The sequence below is a fragment of the Aquarana catesbeiana genome, linkage group LG05 (genome assembly GCF_042186555.1).
Source record: "Aquarana catesbeiana isolate 2022-GZ linkage group LG05, ASM4218655v1, whole genome shotgun sequence".
Classification (NCBI taxonomy): domain Eukaryota; kingdom Metazoa; phylum Chordata; class Amphibia; order Anura; family Ranidae; genus Aquarana; species Aquarana catesbeiana.
The window spans coordinates 475,839,271-475,857,546 of NC_133328.1; the positions used below are offsets into that span (position 1 = coordinate 475,839,271).

An 18,276-nucleotide genomic window follows, 5' to 3' on the forward strand; every position below is an offset into this window, starting at 1 on the left:
AGTCCCTGTGGGGGATTTCTCCCCTTCTCTCTCCTCTTACTGTGTCCCTATTGGCAGGGAGAGGGAGCCAATCAAGCAGCAGCAGAGGACCACGGCCCACAATACAGACCCATTGATTTCTACAGGGGGTGGAACTACCAAGCCCAGCCTGCTTTGCAAGAAGGGGGGGCTAGCTAAAAACTTAAGCTTGTTGGTCTGAGGAGAGATCACCATGAGGCAGGGAGGTGAACGGAGGTGTGAGGAGAGACTACAGGCACCATGCAAAGAAGGTTCGAGAGACCATCCAGAGACGGTTGAAGATGGATGTACCTTCTGTACCACCTAATATCTCTATTTTTTATGGAATATCTCTCAAATGATGTGAGATCTAACGTTAAAAGCACTTGATCTTACCAGATCTAATGAATATCTATTAGCCTGAATGATTTTTGACCAGACAATTTGCTAAGGGGGGGCCAGCCCCCTCATTAATCACTTAATAGGTCTCTAATTATGTGAGATCTAACGTTAAAACCACTTGATCTTACCGAATCTAACGAATGGTCTATTAGCCTGAATGATTTTTGACCAGAAAATGTGATGGGGGGGGGGGCCAGCCCGTCCATATGTACCACCTAATATCTCTATTTTGATGTGGAATATCTCTGAAATGATGTGAGATCTAACGTTAAAAACACTTGATCTTACCGAATCTAACGAATATCTATTAGCCTGAATGATTTTTGGCCAGAAAATTTGATAAGTGGGGGCCAGCCCCCTCCCTCATTAATCACTTAATAAGTCTCTAAATATGTGAGAGCTAACGTTAAAACCGCTTGATCTTACCGAATCTAACGAATATCTATTAGCCTGAATGATTTTTGGCCAGAAAATTTGATAAGGGGGGGGGGGCAGCCCCCCTCATTAATCACTTAATAAGTCTCTAATTATGTGAGATCTAACGTTAAAACCACTTGATCTTACCGAATCTAACAAATTGCTTCCAAAATAGCTAACTTTTTGGTCAATTTTTTGATAAGGGGGGGCTGATGACGGGTTAGCCCCCCAGCAAATAACTGTTAATATTGCTTCTTCTGTGTGAGATCTAACGCAAACAACGGTTGATCTAACCTGATTTAACAAAGATCTAACAAACTGCATACGATTTTTTCAAAAATTTTGATATGGGTGGCTAACCCGGCAGAGGTGGAGAAGTGAGGTGAAGGGAAGAATGAGAGGGGGGAGAAGTGAGGTGAAGGGGAAGAATGAGAGGGGGGAGTAGTGAGGTGAAGGGGAAGAATGAGAGGGGGGAGAAGTGAGGTGAAAGGGAAGAATGAGAGGGGGGAGAAGTGAGGTGAAGGGGAAGAATGAGAGGGGGGAGAAGTGAGGTGAAGGGGAAGAATGAGAGGGGGGAGAAGTGAGGTGAAGGGGAAGAATGAGAGGGGGGAGAAGTGAGGTGAAGGGGAAGAATGAGAGGGGGGAGAAGTGAGGTGAAGGGGAAGAATGAGAGGGGGGAGAAGTGAGGTGAAGGGGAAGAATGAGAGGGGGGAGAAGTGAGGGGAAAGGGAAGAATGAGAGGGGGGAGAAGTGAGGAGAAGGGGAAGAATGAGAGGGGGGAGAAGTGAGGTGAAGGGGAAGAACGAGGGGGGGAGAAGTGAGGTGAAGGGAAAGAATGAGAGGGGGGAGAAGTGAGGTGAAAGGGAAGAACGAGAGGGGGGGAGAAGTGAGGTGAAGATGGAGAATGAGAGGGGGGGGAGAAGTGAGGTGAAGAATGAGAGGGGGAGAAGTGAGGTGAAGAATGAGAGGGGGGAGAAGTGAGGTGAAGGGGAAGAATGAGAGGGGGGAGTAGTGAGGTGAAGAATGAGAGGGGGGAGAAGTGAGGTGAAGGGGAAGAATGAGAGGGGGGTAGAATTGAAGGAGTGAGGTGAGGGGGGAGATGTATGAGTGGAGGAAGTTGCGCCCCGTACTGCAGGGATAGAGTGGAGGGGTGAAGAAGAGAAGTAGTGAGGTGAGAGGGGTGAAGTGCAGGGGAAGAGTTTTTTTGGGGGGGTGTATAGTATGAATGGAGGAAGTTGCGCCCCATACTGCAGGCACAGAGTGGAGGGGAGGAAGGCCCGTCATATCATCAGTGATCCCGCCCCACTCCCAGCAATAACAAGCACTGCCTCGCCGCTCGTCCTGCCGCACTCGTGTTCTCATGGAGCGGGTACACACCGTGTCCTCCTGACACCCCCGTTCTCCGGGCACTATGGCCACTGCCACCAGCAGTCAGAGTAGCGGCAATGGTGTGATGATGGTGTCCTGTCCCGGGCAGTCCTCCTCCAGCCTGGATCAGGTCAGGAGACAGCAGCTCATGGACCCTCGCAGGAGACAAGCTGCACTCTCCTTCCTCACCAATATTTCTCTGGACGGGCGACCCCTGCAGGATGTCGGCGGCGCTCCGGAGGGGAATGCAGGTGCAGGCGGTAGGAGTGTGGAGGCTCCGCAGTGTGAGGAGACGGGACCGGGCACTCCGGGGCGCCAGCCGCATGCTCAGCCCTGGAAATCGGTGCGGGCCTCCCCCCAACCCCTACCAGCGCGGTGCAGAGCCGGGGTCCTGCGGGAGGATGACGAGTACGGGCTGTACATAGCGGACAAGCAGCCGGCAGAAGCGGAGGATGTCTATGAGAGACGGTCACCGATCACCCCGCTCGGTGCCGGTCCCCGGGGCCGCCTGAACTCCTTCACCTATGGGATCCTACCCGCCGCCTTCAGCAGGACGTGTGCCGGCCAGAGCTTCTCCAGTGCGGAACCCATACAGGGGGTGCTGGGCAGTGCCATAGACAGCCAGAGGGCCAGGTAAGGGCTCCGTCCTCATCTGTATAAGGGGCTCACCCACTTCTGTACAGCCAGAGGGCCAGGTAAGGGGGGCTCCTCCTCCTCCTCCTCCTCTGTACAGCCAGGTAAGGGGGGCTCCTCCTCCTCCTCCTCTGTACAGCCAGGTAAGGGGGGCTCCTCCTCCCCTGTACAGCCAGGTTAGGGGGCTCCCCCTCCTCCTCTGTACAGCCAGGTAAGGGGGGCTCCTCCTCCTCCTCCTCCTCACAGCCAGGTTAGGGGGCTCCTCCTCCCCTGTACAGCCAGGTTAGGGGGCCTCCCCCTCCTCCTCTGTACAGCCAGGTAAGGGGGGCTCCTCCTCCTCCTCCTCCTCCTCCGTACAGCCAGGTAAGGGGGGCTCCTCCTCCTCTGTACAGCCAGGTTAGGGGGCTCCTCCTCCTCCTCTGTACAGCCAGGTAAGGGGGGCTCCTCCTCCCCTGTACAGCCAGGTAAGGGGGGCTCCTCCTCCTCCTCCTCCTCCTCCTCTGTACAGCCAGGTAAGGGGGGCTCCTCCTCTTCTGTACAGCCAGGTAAGGGGGGCTCCTCCTCCCCTGTACAGCCAGGTAAGGGGGGCTCCTCCTCCTCCTCCTCCTCCTCCTCCTCTGTACAGCCAGGTAAGGGGGGCTCCTCCTCCCCTGTACAGCCAGATTAGAGGGCTCCTCCTCCTCTGTACAGCCAGGTTAGGGGGCTCCTCCTCCCCTGTACAGCCAGGTTAGGGGGCTCCTCCTCCTCCCCTGTACAGCCAGGTTAGGGGGGCTCCTCCTCCTCCCCTGTACAGCCAGGTAAGGGGGGCTCCTCCTCCTCCCCTGTACAGCCAGGTAAGGGGGGCTCCTCCTCCTCCTCCCCTGTACAGCCAGGTAAGGGGGGCTCCTCCTCCTCCTCCCCTGTACAGCCAGGTAAGGGGGGCTCCTCCTCCTCCTCCCCTGTACAGCCAGGTAAGGGGGGCTCCTCCTCCTCCTCCCCTGTACAGCCAGGTAAGGGGGGCTCCTCCTCCTCCTCCTCCCCTGTACAGCCAGGTAAGGGGGGCTCCTCCTCCTCCTCCTCCCCTGTACAGCCAGGTTAGGGGGGCTCCTCCTCCTCCTCCTCCCCTGTACAGCCAGGTTAGGGGGGCTCCTCCTCCTCCCCTGTACAGCCAGGTAAGGGGGGCTCCTCCTCCTCCTCCTCCCCTGTACAGCCAGGTAAGGGGGGCTCCTCCTCCTCCTCCTCTGTACAGCCAGGTAAGGGGGGCTCCTCCTCCTCCTCCTCCTCCTCCTCTGTACAGCCAGGTAAGGGGGGCTCCTCCTCCTCCTCCTCCTCCTCCTCCTCCTCTGTGCAGCCAGGTAAGGGGGGCTCCTCCTCCTCCTCTGTACAGCCAGGTAAGGGGGGCTCCTCCTCCTCCTCCTCCTCCTCCTCCTCCTCTGTACAGCCAGGTAAGGGGGGCTCCTCCTCCTCCTCCTCTGTACAGCCAGGTAAGGGGGGCTCCTCCTCCTCCTCCTCCTCCTCCTCTGTACAGCCAGGTAAGGGGGGCTCCTCCTCCTCCTCTGTACAGCCAGGTAAGGGGGGCTCCTCCTCCTCTGTACAGCCAGGTAAGGGGGGCTCCTCCTCCTCCTCCTCCTCCTCTGTACAGCCAGGTAAGGGGGGCTCCTCCTCCTCCTCCTCTGTACAGCCAGGTAAGGGGGGCTCCTCCTCCTCCTCCTCCTCCTCCTCCTCCTCCTCTGTACAGCCAGGTAAGGGGGGCTCCTCCTCCTCCTCCTCCTCCTCCTCCTCTGTACAGCCAGGTAAGGGGGGCTCCTCCTCCTCCTCCTCCTCCTCCTCCTCCTCTGTACAGCCAGGTAAGGGGGGCTCCTCCTCCTCCTCCTCCTCCTCCTCCTCCTCCTCCTCCTCCTCCTCCTCCTCCTCTGTACAGCCAGGTAAGGGGGGCTCCTCCTCCTCCTCCTCCTCTGTACAGCCAGGTAAGGGGGGCTCCTCCTCCTCCTCCTCCTCCTCCTCCTCCTCCTCCTCCTCCTCCTCCTCTGTACAGCCAGGTAAGGGGGGCTCCTCCTCCTCCTCCTCCTCCTCCTCCTCCTCCTCCTCTGTACAGCCAGGTAAGGGGGGCTCCTCCTCCTCCTCCTCTGTACAGCCAGGTAAGGGGGGCTCCTCCTCCTCCTCCTCCTCCTCCTCCTCCTCTGTACAGCCAGGTAAGGGGGGCTCCTCCTCCTCCTCCTCCTCCTCCTCTGTAGGTCATGCTGTGTGATCAGGAAGGTGACTATCAGAACATTTGTACTTAGTATTGCAGCATTGCCATTCTGCTTTACCGCCATCCACATGGACCATTCACTTCTCTGCTGCAACACTCTTCATTGGAGACCACCAGCCCCATGTACGTGGTGTGCCAACAGTCACCCTGTACAGATGACTGGCTGACCCCGCATGCCCAGAGGTGACATGGGATTAGGAACTCTGACCAGTCCCTCCATTTCTGGACGCAGCTCCTCATTCACTTTATATGCAGGGTTTAGCTGCGTACAGGTGTGGTGTTTAGCTGGGTGTGACTGGTGCCACCTATTCACCCATCTGAATGAGACCTGCTTCACACAGGATGTATCAGTGCGTACCCTGTGCGAGGGCCATGTGTACCCACCTAGGGATGTACAGGTGTTCCTTGCAATCCCATGCAGGCAGTCCTATTGATGTCTGTTGGGACACAGCAACTGCACAGACACCACTGCTTCTCTCAATTTGACATCCAAGTGGGTGCACAGCACCAATCGCAGATGGTGTGAGTTCAGGGATACAGATGCCCACACCCCCACAGATGTCGTATTGGGAGCAGTGGTGGTGTTTCAGCAGCCACTGTGTCCCAATAGAAATCAATAGGACTGCCTGCACAGGATTGCAGGGAACATCTGTACATCCCTGTGCAGGTAAACATGGCCCTTGCACGGGGTACACATTGATACATCCCATGTGAATGAAGCCATGCTGCTTTCATGTCACTAGACATTTATTGAAAACCGTATTATCTAGGGGGATTAGCCCAGCTGCAGAGTCTATGACAGGGTGGGATACTGTGCTCAGTGGGACAAAATACCTTCATTCACAGAGCTCTAAACACGAGTACAGTGTTGAGCCCTGTCTAGTAGCAGCATATTTCAGCCTGCTCTAGACTTTGACAGACTGCAGTCAGTGGGGTTGGGTGCTGCACCTGTGTCTCCTGGGTGCACCGACACACACCAACTAGGTATCCATTATGTAGGGACCTTAGGATGATCATATGCAGGCAACTTTTTTTCTGCTAGTGATCCTGCCGCTGACCATTTGTCACAATCACCAGTGGCAGGGCCTGTTTGTCCCTATGGAATCACTCCCTATGTACTGTAGCAGATATAGTGAAATATTACCCCCATTGCTAGTGATCGAGATTCAGGAACAGCAACAGACTGACATTTTGCTGTGTGTGTCTACAGAGGGAACGATTCCATAGGAACATAGAGGCAGCCTTTTTTTTTTTTTTTGGCCCCTTTCTAATGGGTCGACTCCGCTAGCGCATTCGCCTGCTCAGTGGGGAATCTGTCAGCTGATGCCTGATGAGCTGTGGGTGACAGGTCCGTGTCCGCTATGCTTGTGCAGAACGGACACAGACACAGCCTACTTTCCTTTATGGGCGGACAGACCGCCTGTCCATTTCCATCTGACTGTCATCCGAACTGACAGGCAGATGGGGAACGGATCCCCCATCTATCTGTTTCTAGCAGATAGGATCGAATCAGATGCCAGCGGGTGTCTATGGACACATGTCCACCTCCGTCCAACTGCCCTTAGAGGGCAGTGAATGGCCCGATCAGGTTTGCCTAAAAAACTGACAGGCAGACCCAATCTGTCTGTCCATGTGAAAGGGGCCTAAAGCAGTTCTCTACTCTGAGGGGGAAAAACTAATACATATAAAAGTCAGCAGCTACAAATACTGCAGCTGCTGATTTTTAATAGCAGGACACTTACCTGTCTTGGAATCCAGTGCCGTCGTCACCCAGGATAATTCTTCACTAGCCTTCTGGTTCCAGGCATCTTAAAGTGATTGTAATGATCACCTTGTAAAACAATCCATTCAGTTTAAAATAGAAATGACAGGCAAAACATTTGTGTATAGATATAAAGAAAAATTATAACTACCTTTTTGTAATCACTTTCTCTCATTTCTCAGCTGTATAAGGAGAAACGACAGCACAGTGAGCTTCCCAGTGAATGGCTGTGCAGCGGGGGCATGTCAGGACAACTCTGATCATTGGAGGAGAGCAGGCTGAGTTCCCAGCACAGCTAGAGAACTGACTACGCTGTGCTCTCATGAAAGGTGGATTTGATTTAAATCAAATCAATTTAAATCACTAGTAAAAAGGCTTGATTTAAATCAAATCGATTTAGATCATAATTTTTAAAGAGTAACTGTCATCTCTGTCCCGCAGCAGCTTCTCCTCTGACCCGCTGTTGACTCACCAACAGTCCCTTTCACTGAAATGGGATGGCTGGTGATGTGGCAGTGACACAACAAGGTGAAGGGATGTGGTGACAGCAGGTGAGTGGATGCCCGCTAACAGGCGCTGCCATGATGGATCTGAAATTACAGGTGCTCTTTAAATGTAAGAAATTATTCTTGCTGGTCCTTAGAATATTTAATATTTGCAAAAAAAAATGAACGTTTCCTTTTTAGAATAATAAGCTGTCGGGTTAGTAAAACAGTGATATCAGAGCCGATTCAATCATACAGTTTGTAGTGTACATAGATTTATAAAACAATAGGATAAAGGAATATTCCTGAACTTTGTTTTATCTCATGCTTCCTGTGAAATTGTGTGAATGCATCAATGCAGTGCATGTTATCTCAGGTTGCAGAGCTTTGGTTTATTGAATAGGTATACCAAAAATGTAAATATTGCAGAATATACAGCCTCTAAGCTCCATTTCATGCTGAATAAACTAAATTATTAATGTATCTTAAATAGAAAACTATCTTTAGATAGATTTTTACTCCAAAAGCATTTTATTAAAATAAATGTAATAAACATATAAAAAAATCTGATTTAAATAAAAAAATATATATTTTTTTTAATCCACCATGCTCTGATGCCAGGAAGCAATACAAAGAGAACAGGATGCTTTCTTCTACAAGTACATGGGACAGCAGCCACATATTAGGAATATGAAGTGTTGGGGTAACAAACACTTTAACTCTGGGCAGCCAGCTCTGCTGCATGCAGCTTCAAAGCTGGCTGCCCACTGTGAATGAGCGAGCTGCGCTGAGCTTTGTAACAGCAGTCAGCAGTCTTCTGAGACTTGTGATGTAACCCAGAGGACCTGGAGGAGGGGGTGGGGGTAGAACTTTAGCTCGGATCGCCTAGGAGTGAGAGCAGGTACCTGTCAAAACTAGGTACCCACTCCTCAAAAAAAAAAAAAAAAAAAAAAACCTTCTAAATGTGGCAGAGGAGGGGGGAAGGAGGACTTAAAGTGGAACTTTCCCTTTTGGGTGATGCTGTAGATGGTGATTTGTTTCAAGAGGTAGAATGGCCAGTGTGTTATGAGCCATAGGTTGGTCTGTGACAGTCAGATATATACAGACATGAGCACCTGTCCAATATCAAACCTGCTTTGGTTTCTTCTTGTGGATGGAAATAGTGTGAGCATGGTTTAGGGATCCTTGCATGACCTGCTTGTCTTTCAAATCTCTATATAAATTACTAAATAAAAGCAACAAGAAGGTAAAACATCAGAAGAAACATGTAGAAAATACTTACCTTCACAGCTTCTGGACACTTTCTGTAGGTGCCAGGGGCATCATACTGCATCCAAAATTGCACAAGATGATGCTTCAGCAATGTGCAGAAGTCCATTCTTGTGGGTTTTGGGGTCTGCAGCTCTTTCAGGATCCCACAGTGAGGCCCAGGGACGTCACCCTTGGCTAGACAAGAATGCCGAAAGTCAAGATGCGAGAGAAGTATGCATCTGATGTTTTATTTTATTGCTTTCACTTGGTGTTTTTAAGTGGTGGGACTGCAAGATAACTAGACCTTGAATTTTCATACTAGGTCCTCTTTTAATACCTTCTCAAAACCAAGTAATTGTCCCTGTAGCACTAAGGTTTTCCAACAAGTAGGGACATTGGATATGACCCGATACTTGAACAAGTATCGCTGACAAATCAGGGACAAGATAGAGCCCATTCAGTTAGGTTTGTTGTAGCATGTTTAATTGGTGCGGTAAGGTAGCCCATTCATTTGAATGCATCACAGTGGAACAAAATTCGTACCCATTGCATTTTTGCTAGTGCAGCACATGGGTAGTGCGTTGCTGCATGTTGAAGTGCCATGCACAATAACAGTTGTGTGAATAGGCCTATACTGTCATTGATTTTTCCTGGAGTAGTCCTGGCAGAACCTACAGATCTGTGTGTAAATTATCTGACAGGAAGTGAAAATCAGATAAAACATGTATTTTAGTTAAGTGCTACAATGCTGGACTTTGGCCATTAAATATTTAATTTGCCTGATCCCGTTCAATACTATCACTGCCAAGGTACAAGAGTGTTCTAATAATTCATTGCAGGAGTGCTTTTTTTAATTGACTTTTTCCACATGACCTTGCCAACGGACCTGGACTAGTTCATATCGTTGCAGCACTAGGATGTGCCTGACACCCTGCTCTTTGTCCATCTATCTATCTATCTATCTATCTATCTATCTATCTATCTATCTATCTATCTATCTATCTATCTATCTATCTATCTATCTATCTATCACAGTTTTCTTAGCAACAGAGGCTACAGTTAACTCTCACAGCATCAGGAAGACAGCCACTCAGTGCAGTATCCAGCGGCTATAAGGCCCCTTTCACACTGGGGCAGGGGTGGCGTCGGCGGTAAAACGGAGCTATTTTTAGCAGCGCTAATCGGCCGCTAGGGGGGCGGTTTTAACGATTTCAATGAGCAGGAATGGTGTATTCACCGCTCCAAAGATGCTGCTAGCAGGACTTTTTTCATTGTCCTGCCAACGCACCACTCAAATGTGAGAGCCCTAAAAATAGCACCTGCAAAGCGCCCTGAAACAGCCGCTGCAGTCTCTCCAAAGTGAAAGCCCCGAGGGCTCTCACACTGGGGCGGTGCGCTGGCAGGACGCTGAAAAAAAGTCCTGCTAGCAGCATCTTTGGAGCGGTGTATACACCGCTCCTAAACCGCTTCTGCCCATTGAAATCAATGGGGCAGTGCGGCTATACTGCCGGCATAGTGCTGCTGCAGCGGTGCTTTGCGGGTGGTTTTAACCCTTTTTTGGCCACTAGCGGAGGTTAAAACCACCCCATTAGCGGCCGAATTGCGCAGATAAAACGATGGTAAATCGGCGCTACAAATAGCGCCGACGCCGCCCCCTTCCCAGTGTGAAAGGGGCCTAAAGGAGACACAGCAGGGAAGATCTTTAGCATAAGCACCCGTCTGCATGTAAAACACACACCAATACTAATCTCAGTGGCTCTGGGCACCTGAAAGAGCAGGATAGGCAAAAATTCCTAAACACACTACTGCTGGAAACTCCCACACCAGACAGTGCTGATGTAATGATGCCAGCTATGTAACTATGTAATGAAGCCAGGGCTGCCTGCTGTAAACTGACCAGCCAGCATGTGTATAGTAAAACCGCTTCCATGACTGGTCCCCAAACAGGAAATTGTAATGAAGAAATCAATTTGGGCACCCTTTTTCAAGGAAACAGACACATTTTAGGCCCCTTCCACATGGAACGGGTTCCGTTGAAGTTCGCCTGCTCAGTAGGAAATAGCTCCACTGATCCTCACTGATCAGGCAGATGGCTGGTCAGCGTCTGCTCTGCTGATGCACAGTGAACACAGACAGAGCCTGCTCTTCCCTGTGGGCTGTCGGACTGCCTGTACGTTTACAAAGACTGACATCTGATCCACCAGATGGATGAGGAACAATCCCTGTCCGTCTGCTCTTAGCACTTGTCCGTTGCCCCCCGCCGCTCCATAGAGTAGACTGGAGGGTCCGATCGGGTCCGTTTTGAAAAACTGACAGGTGGACCCGAACAGCCTGCCCATGTGAAAAGGCCCTACAGCAGTTGATCGTGTAATTGCAGGCTACATAACATTTGTTCTGTGTGTAGCTTATGTGCCTGTTAAAGTTGTTCTAAAGTCAGAAAGTTTTTATTTTTTTATCTTAATGCATTCTATACATTAGGATCAAAGCCTTCTGTGTGCAACAGCTCCCCTCAGCCTCCTCCCCCCCCCCCCCCCCCCCAATACTTAAGCGATGTTGCATGAGAGTCTCGGCTGTCTGGCTCCCGCTGCTGTCAATTGTCAGTGAGCCGATGAGGAGAGAGAGAGAGTGGGGCCAAACTGTGGCTCCATGTCTGAATACTCAGCTCAGATGCCCCCATAGCAAGCTGCTTACTGTGGGGGCACTCGGCAGGAAGGAGGGGCTAGGAGCGCCGGCGAGGGACCCGAGAAGAGGAGGATCTGGGCTGCTCTGTGCAAAACCAGAACGAAGAAAAAAAAAAAAACAAGACTTTAGTGTCATTTTAAGTGCACTTAACCTCATCCCCTAAACACCTCTGAATACTTCTGATGTTGCAACCTGTTCCAGACAGAGAGATGGGTATAATAAAAGAAGCAGTGCTGTCTATATTTAAAGAAGTGTTGCCGGGCAGAGTAAAAGAAGCTGTACTAGACATAGTATGGTGTCGGGCATAGACCTCATCAGAAATCAGTGGTCGTCGGCTCTAAGCTCTATTGAGGTGTATAGGTGTGGTGATGGGGAGGACAAAGGGGAGTGTTAGGGTAATTAGTGCATAAAAGTGCAATCAATCTTCAATTACTCTTCCACTCTTCCTTTTTATTTAGCCCCCTCCTTATCATGCCCTTTCACTTTTCATAGATACACTGTAAAATCAGATTGTGTGATATATATATTTTCTTCCTTCGAAAACAAAACAAAACCTCCTTTTTTTTTTTTTTGTGTGTGTGATATCCATTAAACACTAGACTGATTGCTTCTGACTTTCTCATGGAACGCATGACATGACATTTGGTGACAGGAGGAAATGAATGATGATCAGCTCATTCATGGACAATCAATGCTTTCTTCCAGCTCTTGAGGGAAGTAGTGGCCGCTAAAAGATTCTCTAATGCAGTTACTGCACAGCACTTCAATATACTACGTTTTGACTACCCTAGCATGTGTTGGTGCTAATCTCACTGTGCTTGATATATTATCGGCTCCAATGGAGTAGAGTCTAATGCTGTAGATTTTATGAGCTTTGTAGTGCTGTTTATATTAGAAATGAATAAGACTTAACCGCAGATTGCAAATGTTGATGAGCTCTTCTGTGTGTAATTTAACCATTAGGCATTGAAAAGCTTAGAACCCAGCAATGCTAACCATGGAGAAATATTGACTTTCACAACAAAGAGGGCTCTCCTTGGCTGGCTGATGGAGGGGGGGATCGATACCAGTATCAACGTTATGACTACATTTTATTTATAGTTAAAAATAAAGCATTCGGTTGTTAATTCTAAATAAACAATTGTGCACTCCATAGACTTGATGTTTTGGAGTAAAAATAGAGCCAAGGATGGGGTATAGGGGGCGTACCTGTGGACTGGAAGTGCAGCAGAAATAAGGAACCAGTGGAGGTGTTGGTAAACCAGTTGATATAGAACACAAATCTAACAGCTGCAATTAGGATTGAGTGTTTGGTGCCAACTTAAAACAACTTAAACACTATCTGGTGATCTTTGAACACGCCTGTTTCTAATGCTTGCTGCCTCTCTTATACAGAAAGCTTGATTCTCATAAATCAGTCAAATGGAACCCTCAGGCATAGGCAGTAGACTTATTCTGAAAGTGTGATTAACGTCATTGTTCCCAGTGAGGGCTCATGCTCCCCTCAGATGTGCACTGAATGCACTTAACTAAGGCTGAGCTCCAGGAATTATACAAAAAGCACCTCCTGTAAAGTGGCGCCCCCAACCCCCCGCTCCCTTCTACAGAAAGGTTAAATGCTCCTTAAGGCCCCATTCACACCTGAGCGTTTTGTAGCTTGAAGCCTGAAGCTACAAAACGCTGGAGGGAAAAAATCAATTATTCTCTATGGAGATGGTTCACATCTCCACTCCAAAAGCCTGAAGCTCCAAAATGCCTGAAGCTCAAACAAGTTCTGAAACTTTTTTTTTTTAGGCAGATTTGGGTGTTTTTCTGCTTTTTACATTGGTGACCTTTTGACTTGTACAAAATCGTGGCAAAAATCGCGTGACTTTCTGCCTGAAAACGCTACGCTCAGGTGTGAATGGGGCCTTAGTCTAGGTACACAGGATAAAATGCAAGTTTTCTTAATACAGCAGGTTCCCTTTATGTTTGTGCAACTGGTCTGTTGAGTGCTGTTCTCTAAAGCACTCAGGCCGGCTATTGCAAGCTGGTGTCATGAAGTATAAGGCAAGACGGCAAGGGCCCATGCATAACTCCCGAGTGTCAGAGAAAGCAGTGAGTGCCCAAAGCTTGCTGGAGCAAGGAATAAGGTTAAAGTGGTTGTAAACCCTTACATATGATATAGCTATTGAAGTGACTGGCCTCAGGTGATACAGAGATGAAACTCTTCTCTATATCCATTCAAAGTGGAGAATTTATAAGCTTGTTTAAGAGTTCAGAAAAAGGGGGCGGAGAGGTGAAATGACTCTCTGCAGAGCACAGTGTGGAGAGCTGATTGGAAGGAAGAGACACCCCCCTCCACACAGGAACAGTACTAAAGCTATCAATCTGTTGGAACTCCCTCCACGTCACCATTTTTCTCTTGGTGTCAGGAAAACTTGCCAAAAGTGACTCATGTTGATAGAGGAACGAAGCAGCAGACAGAAACGACACTTAGTGCTCTTAATTGAGACAAGTACACACTATAGAGCAGGGGTGTCAAACTCAATTTTATCGCAGGCCGCATCAGCATTATGGTTGCCAAGGGCCATTTGTATCTGTAAGACTAGATGTCCAGAGCAAGTCCCCCATCATAAGTCAAGAGTCCCCCACCCTCCCTTACATCACAGTGTACCCCCTTACCATGTGCTGCTGCCGGGAAGAAGCTGAGAGCGGAGCTGGAAAGCAGAAAGTGCTTTCTGCTACAAAACGTCGCTTCTGCCTATAGCTCTTAAACGGACATATAATATTTTTTCAAACGCCTTTTTTTTCTTTTTCTTTCTTTTTTATTTATTGCATTTTAGTGTAAATATGAGATCTGGGGTCTTTTTTTTTTTTTTACATCCCTTGTAATAGGAATAAAAGGAATAAATAGGAATAAAAGTGACACCTTTTTTTTTTTTTTTTTTTTTTTTTTTTTTTTAAATAACAGTGTAGAAAGTAAAATAAGAAAAATAAAAATTTAACGCACCCCGTCCCGCCGAGCTCACGTGTAGAAGTGAACACATACTTGAGTAGCGGCCGCATATGTAAACAGTGTTCAATCTACACATGTGAGGTATCACCGCTATCATTGGAGCGTGAGCAATAATTCTAGACCTCCTCTAACTTAAAACCTGCAACCTGTAGAATTTTTTAAACATCGCCTATGGAGATTTTTAATGGTAAGTTTGTCGCCATTCCACGAGCGGGCGCAATTTGGAAGCGTGACATGTTGGGTATCAATTTACTTGGCGTAACATCATCTTTCATAGTATAAAAAAAAAATTGGACTAACTTTACTGTTGTCTGTCACAGTGTGACAAAGTATTGCAACGACTGCCATTTTATTCTCTAGGGTGTTAGAAAAAAAAAAAAAAAAAAAATATATATATATATAATGTTTGGGGGTTCTAAGTAATTTTCTAGCAAGCCAGTAAACATCAAATCTCAAAACGAGCCCCTGGCCTTAAGTGCATCCCATCCGTGCTCACGCGCAGAAGCGGACGCATATGTAAGTCACACCCGCAAATGTAAACAGTGTTCAAACCACACATGTGAGGTATCGCCGCGATACCCATGCCAGACCCTTATCAGAGCATGCAAATCGTCAGGTCAGGAAAAGAAGGGGATGAGCAAGCGTGTGTGCCCCCCCCCCCAAACCATACCAGGCCACATGAGGGGGTGTGTGGGGACAAGGGCTTCTTCCACACAACCCTGGACTGTGGCTGCAGGGGACTGCGGGCGGGGGACTTATCGGAATCTGGAAGCCCCCAGATCCCGGCCCCTCCCCCATGTGAATGAGCTTGAGGTACATTGTACTGCTACTCATTCACCAAAAAGTGTCAAAAAGAAAAAAACGCACACTGTTTTTGTCTACTCCTTTATTAAAAAATAAAGTCCCCCCCGACGTAGATCCAGTGTCAATCATATGCCACTTGCTGGACCCGTAGAAAACCCAAAAAAAAACCTTGCCCCAGCGTGCTTCTGGTTGATGACAGAGGAGCCTTCGTCGGGCCAGAGGTGGGGTGTGTGGTTTGGTGTTTTTTTTTTTTTTGTTTTTTTTTTTTTACGGGTGCGGCGGGCATCATGATTGACGTTGGATCTACTTCAGGGCACATTTGTTAAATTTTTTAATAAAGGAGTTGTCCAAAACGGTGTGTGTGACACTGCCGGATGGGGCGGGACTTCCAGTGGCGCGCGGCGGCTTCTGGTTCTGGCCATTGGAGCGCAGGAGGGGGAGGCGGCCTTGGTGGGTGCATTTCTGGTCCTCGCGGCAAAGGACCGCGAAAATTTTAAATAAAAAGACTGCCAGACATCTGCTGGAACCCTGGGAGAGATTGAGCCAGAGGAACCGGGGGCAGGAGCAGGAGCCACAAGCACCAGCCAGACCCAGGTAGGAGAGGCAATGGCCTCTGTTAGTTAACCTGGGCCATGTATGTTTTGTCCCTGCTTTCTCCCCTGTGGGGGGAGGGGGGGAGCCTGCCTCACACTCCTCGGGTGACTTCTCTGAGTAATGTGTTTGTTTGTACAGCAGTCATTTTGTGGGATATGTTTTTTTGTTCACTGACTGTTTTGGGATCTGCTGGGGAGGAGATCCAATCTGTAAATGTATTGATGATTTGATTTGTTTGCTTGGTGTATTTTCAGACAAAAGTTAAAGAAAACACTAAGCATGTTTCCCCTCCCCACAAGAAAAGATGTGCTTCATGTAAAGCTTCCCTTAGGGAGTCTTGGACCAAGCCTTTGTGCAGGTCTTGCATAGTGGATTTGGTCAGAGAGGATAATTCCACTAAAGCACCCTCTGCCCAACCTAGTGAGATGCTCACTTCATTCCGGAAGGAGTTGGAAGACACCTTTCAGTCCTTCCACTCATATCTGGACAAACGTCCGGCGGCACAATCAACAGAGGGTTCTCCACCCTGCCCTCACACGTCCTCTGTAGCTTGGACAGTGGTTAGCGAGTTGTCGGAGGAGAAAAGTTGGTCTTCAGGGTCAGACAAGGGGGAAGGCAAGGAAAAAGAGGTGTCTTCCTCCCATTACAGGTTGTCTTTGGAAGAGGTAGACAACCTTTTTAAAGACCATACACACGACCCTAAATATCAAGGAGGATAAGACCCGATTGTCACTGCATGACAAAATGTATCAGGGTATGGATGAAATCAAGCATCGGGTGTTCCTGGTGCACAAGGTGTTAATAGAGGCTGTAAAGAGGGAGTGGAAGGACCCAGAGCCCTTTTTCTCCAGGTCTCTTAAAAGGCGATTTCCTTTTGATGAAGAGAGCACGCAAGTTTGGCATAAGAGACCTAAACATGATGTAGCTTTCTCGCAAGTATCGTGTAACACAGACTTAGCTTTTGAGGACATGGGTGTCCTTGAAGGACACTATGGACAAGAGGACTGATCCTTTGTTAAAAAGGGCTTGGGATTCTACGCTAGCCAATCTCAAACCAGCATCAACAGTGGTAGCCAGGAATTTAGAACACTGGTTGGAACAACTAAAAGGCCATATTGAGGCTGGGACCTCTCGCAAAGATTTGTTGGATACTCTGCCAGTCCTACAAAAGGCAGTAGGTTATATGGCAGATGCCTCGGCTGAGTCAGTGAGAATCTCTGCAAAATCTTCAGCTTTGATTAATTCAGCTGGAAGAGCTTTATGGGTAAAAACCTGGTCGTGTAATTTGGCATCCAAAACAAAACTATGTGGCCTACCCTTTGAAGGGGATCTGGTATTTGGCCCTGACCTTGACACTGTCCTGGACAGAACAAAGAAAGCCTTTCCAGCCAAAAAGAAGGTCGTACCACGAACTAAGAAAATTCTTCGTCCTTTTTCACCAGACCCGGGATTCAAAGGAAACCGAACAGAAGAAATTGTGGCGGTCCCAAAGGAGTCAGGGGGAGGACTGGGGTGTTTCGTCTCCCCCAGTCAACCCGCAAAAACCCAGTGATGGTCTCCCGACTGTGGGAGGAAGGCTGCGGTCCTTTTTCCCACAGTGGGATGGGGCGACATCCAGCCCGTTTTGCCCTCAAAATTATCTCGAAGGGCTATGCGCTGGAGTTCTCGGAGAACCCACCATCTCGGTTCTATGTGACGCAGGCCACCAAAGATCAAGAAAAATCTGTGGCGAGGACAGCACTCTTGCAGGAGTTCCTCCAACAGAAGGTAATCACCCCAGTTACACGTATCCATAGCTCCAGATCAGAGCAGGGGGATAGTGTCTCGCTTTCAGTTTAGGGCCCTCCCGTTCGGTCTCTCCTCTTCCCCAAGGATCTTCACGAAGATTATGGCAGAAGCGTTGGAATTTAGAAAGGCTTGAAGTCTTGGTGGTACCTTATCTGGACGACCTGCTTTTTATTTGCCAGCTCAAGGGACTTACTGAACAAGGATTTGAGGAGGGCGCAGAGCCATTTAGAAAATTTGGGCTGGATTCTGAGCAAGGAAAAATCTGAATCTAATTCCCTCCTTGGAGGATCATTTTCCTGGGGTATACCATTTGACTCAGTACAGAAAAGGATTTTTCTCCCAGAGGAAAAAATGATAAAGGTGCAGGCTGCAGTAAGGAAAGTACAGACAAATTTATCTGTGACAGTTCAGGCAGTCATGTCCACGCTGGGGCAGCCTGAATCCCAGCTGTTCAGTGGGCCCGCCTCCATTCGAGAGACCTCCAGCAGGCGATTCTACAGAATTGGACATACGATGAGTCACATGGAAAAACAAATCAGGATTCCCTCTCCAGTCAAGAGGAAGTTATGGTGGTGGAGGAGGAAAGCGAATTTGAACAAGGGTCTGTTCTGGACCTTTCCTGATCAAAAGCTTTAACAGATACGAGCTCCTGGGGATGGGGGGCAGATCTGGAAAACAGGATGGCCCAAGGGTCCTGGACAGTGGAGGAATCCAGAAGGTCCTCCAACTGGAGGGAACTAAGGGCCATTCTCTGGGGCTGTGGGCCTTCAAAGAGATTATCAGGGACCAACACATTCAGGTGTTGTCAGACAACGCCACAGAGGTGGCATACATCTCAAGGCAAGGGGGCTCAAGAAGCAAGTGT

The 18,276-nt window shown here is 48.9% G+C and overlaps 1 protein-coding gene across 1 annotated transcript in view; it reads left to right on the forward strand.

Annotated features, from left to right (window-relative positions):
• Positions 1-2,112: 2,112 nt before the first annotated feature.
• CABLES1 (Cdk5 and Abl enzyme substrate 1) overlaps positions 2,113-18,276 on the forward strand; it is a 157,636-nt gene continuing 141,472 nt past the window's right edge. The window contains exon 1 of the mRNA XM_073631473.1: positions 2,113-2,817. Coding sequence (XP_073487574.1) covers positions 2,228-2,817 — 590 coding nt within the window. The 5' untranslated portion in view covers positions 2,113-2,227. The remainder of the gene's footprint in view (positions 2,818-18,276) is intronic.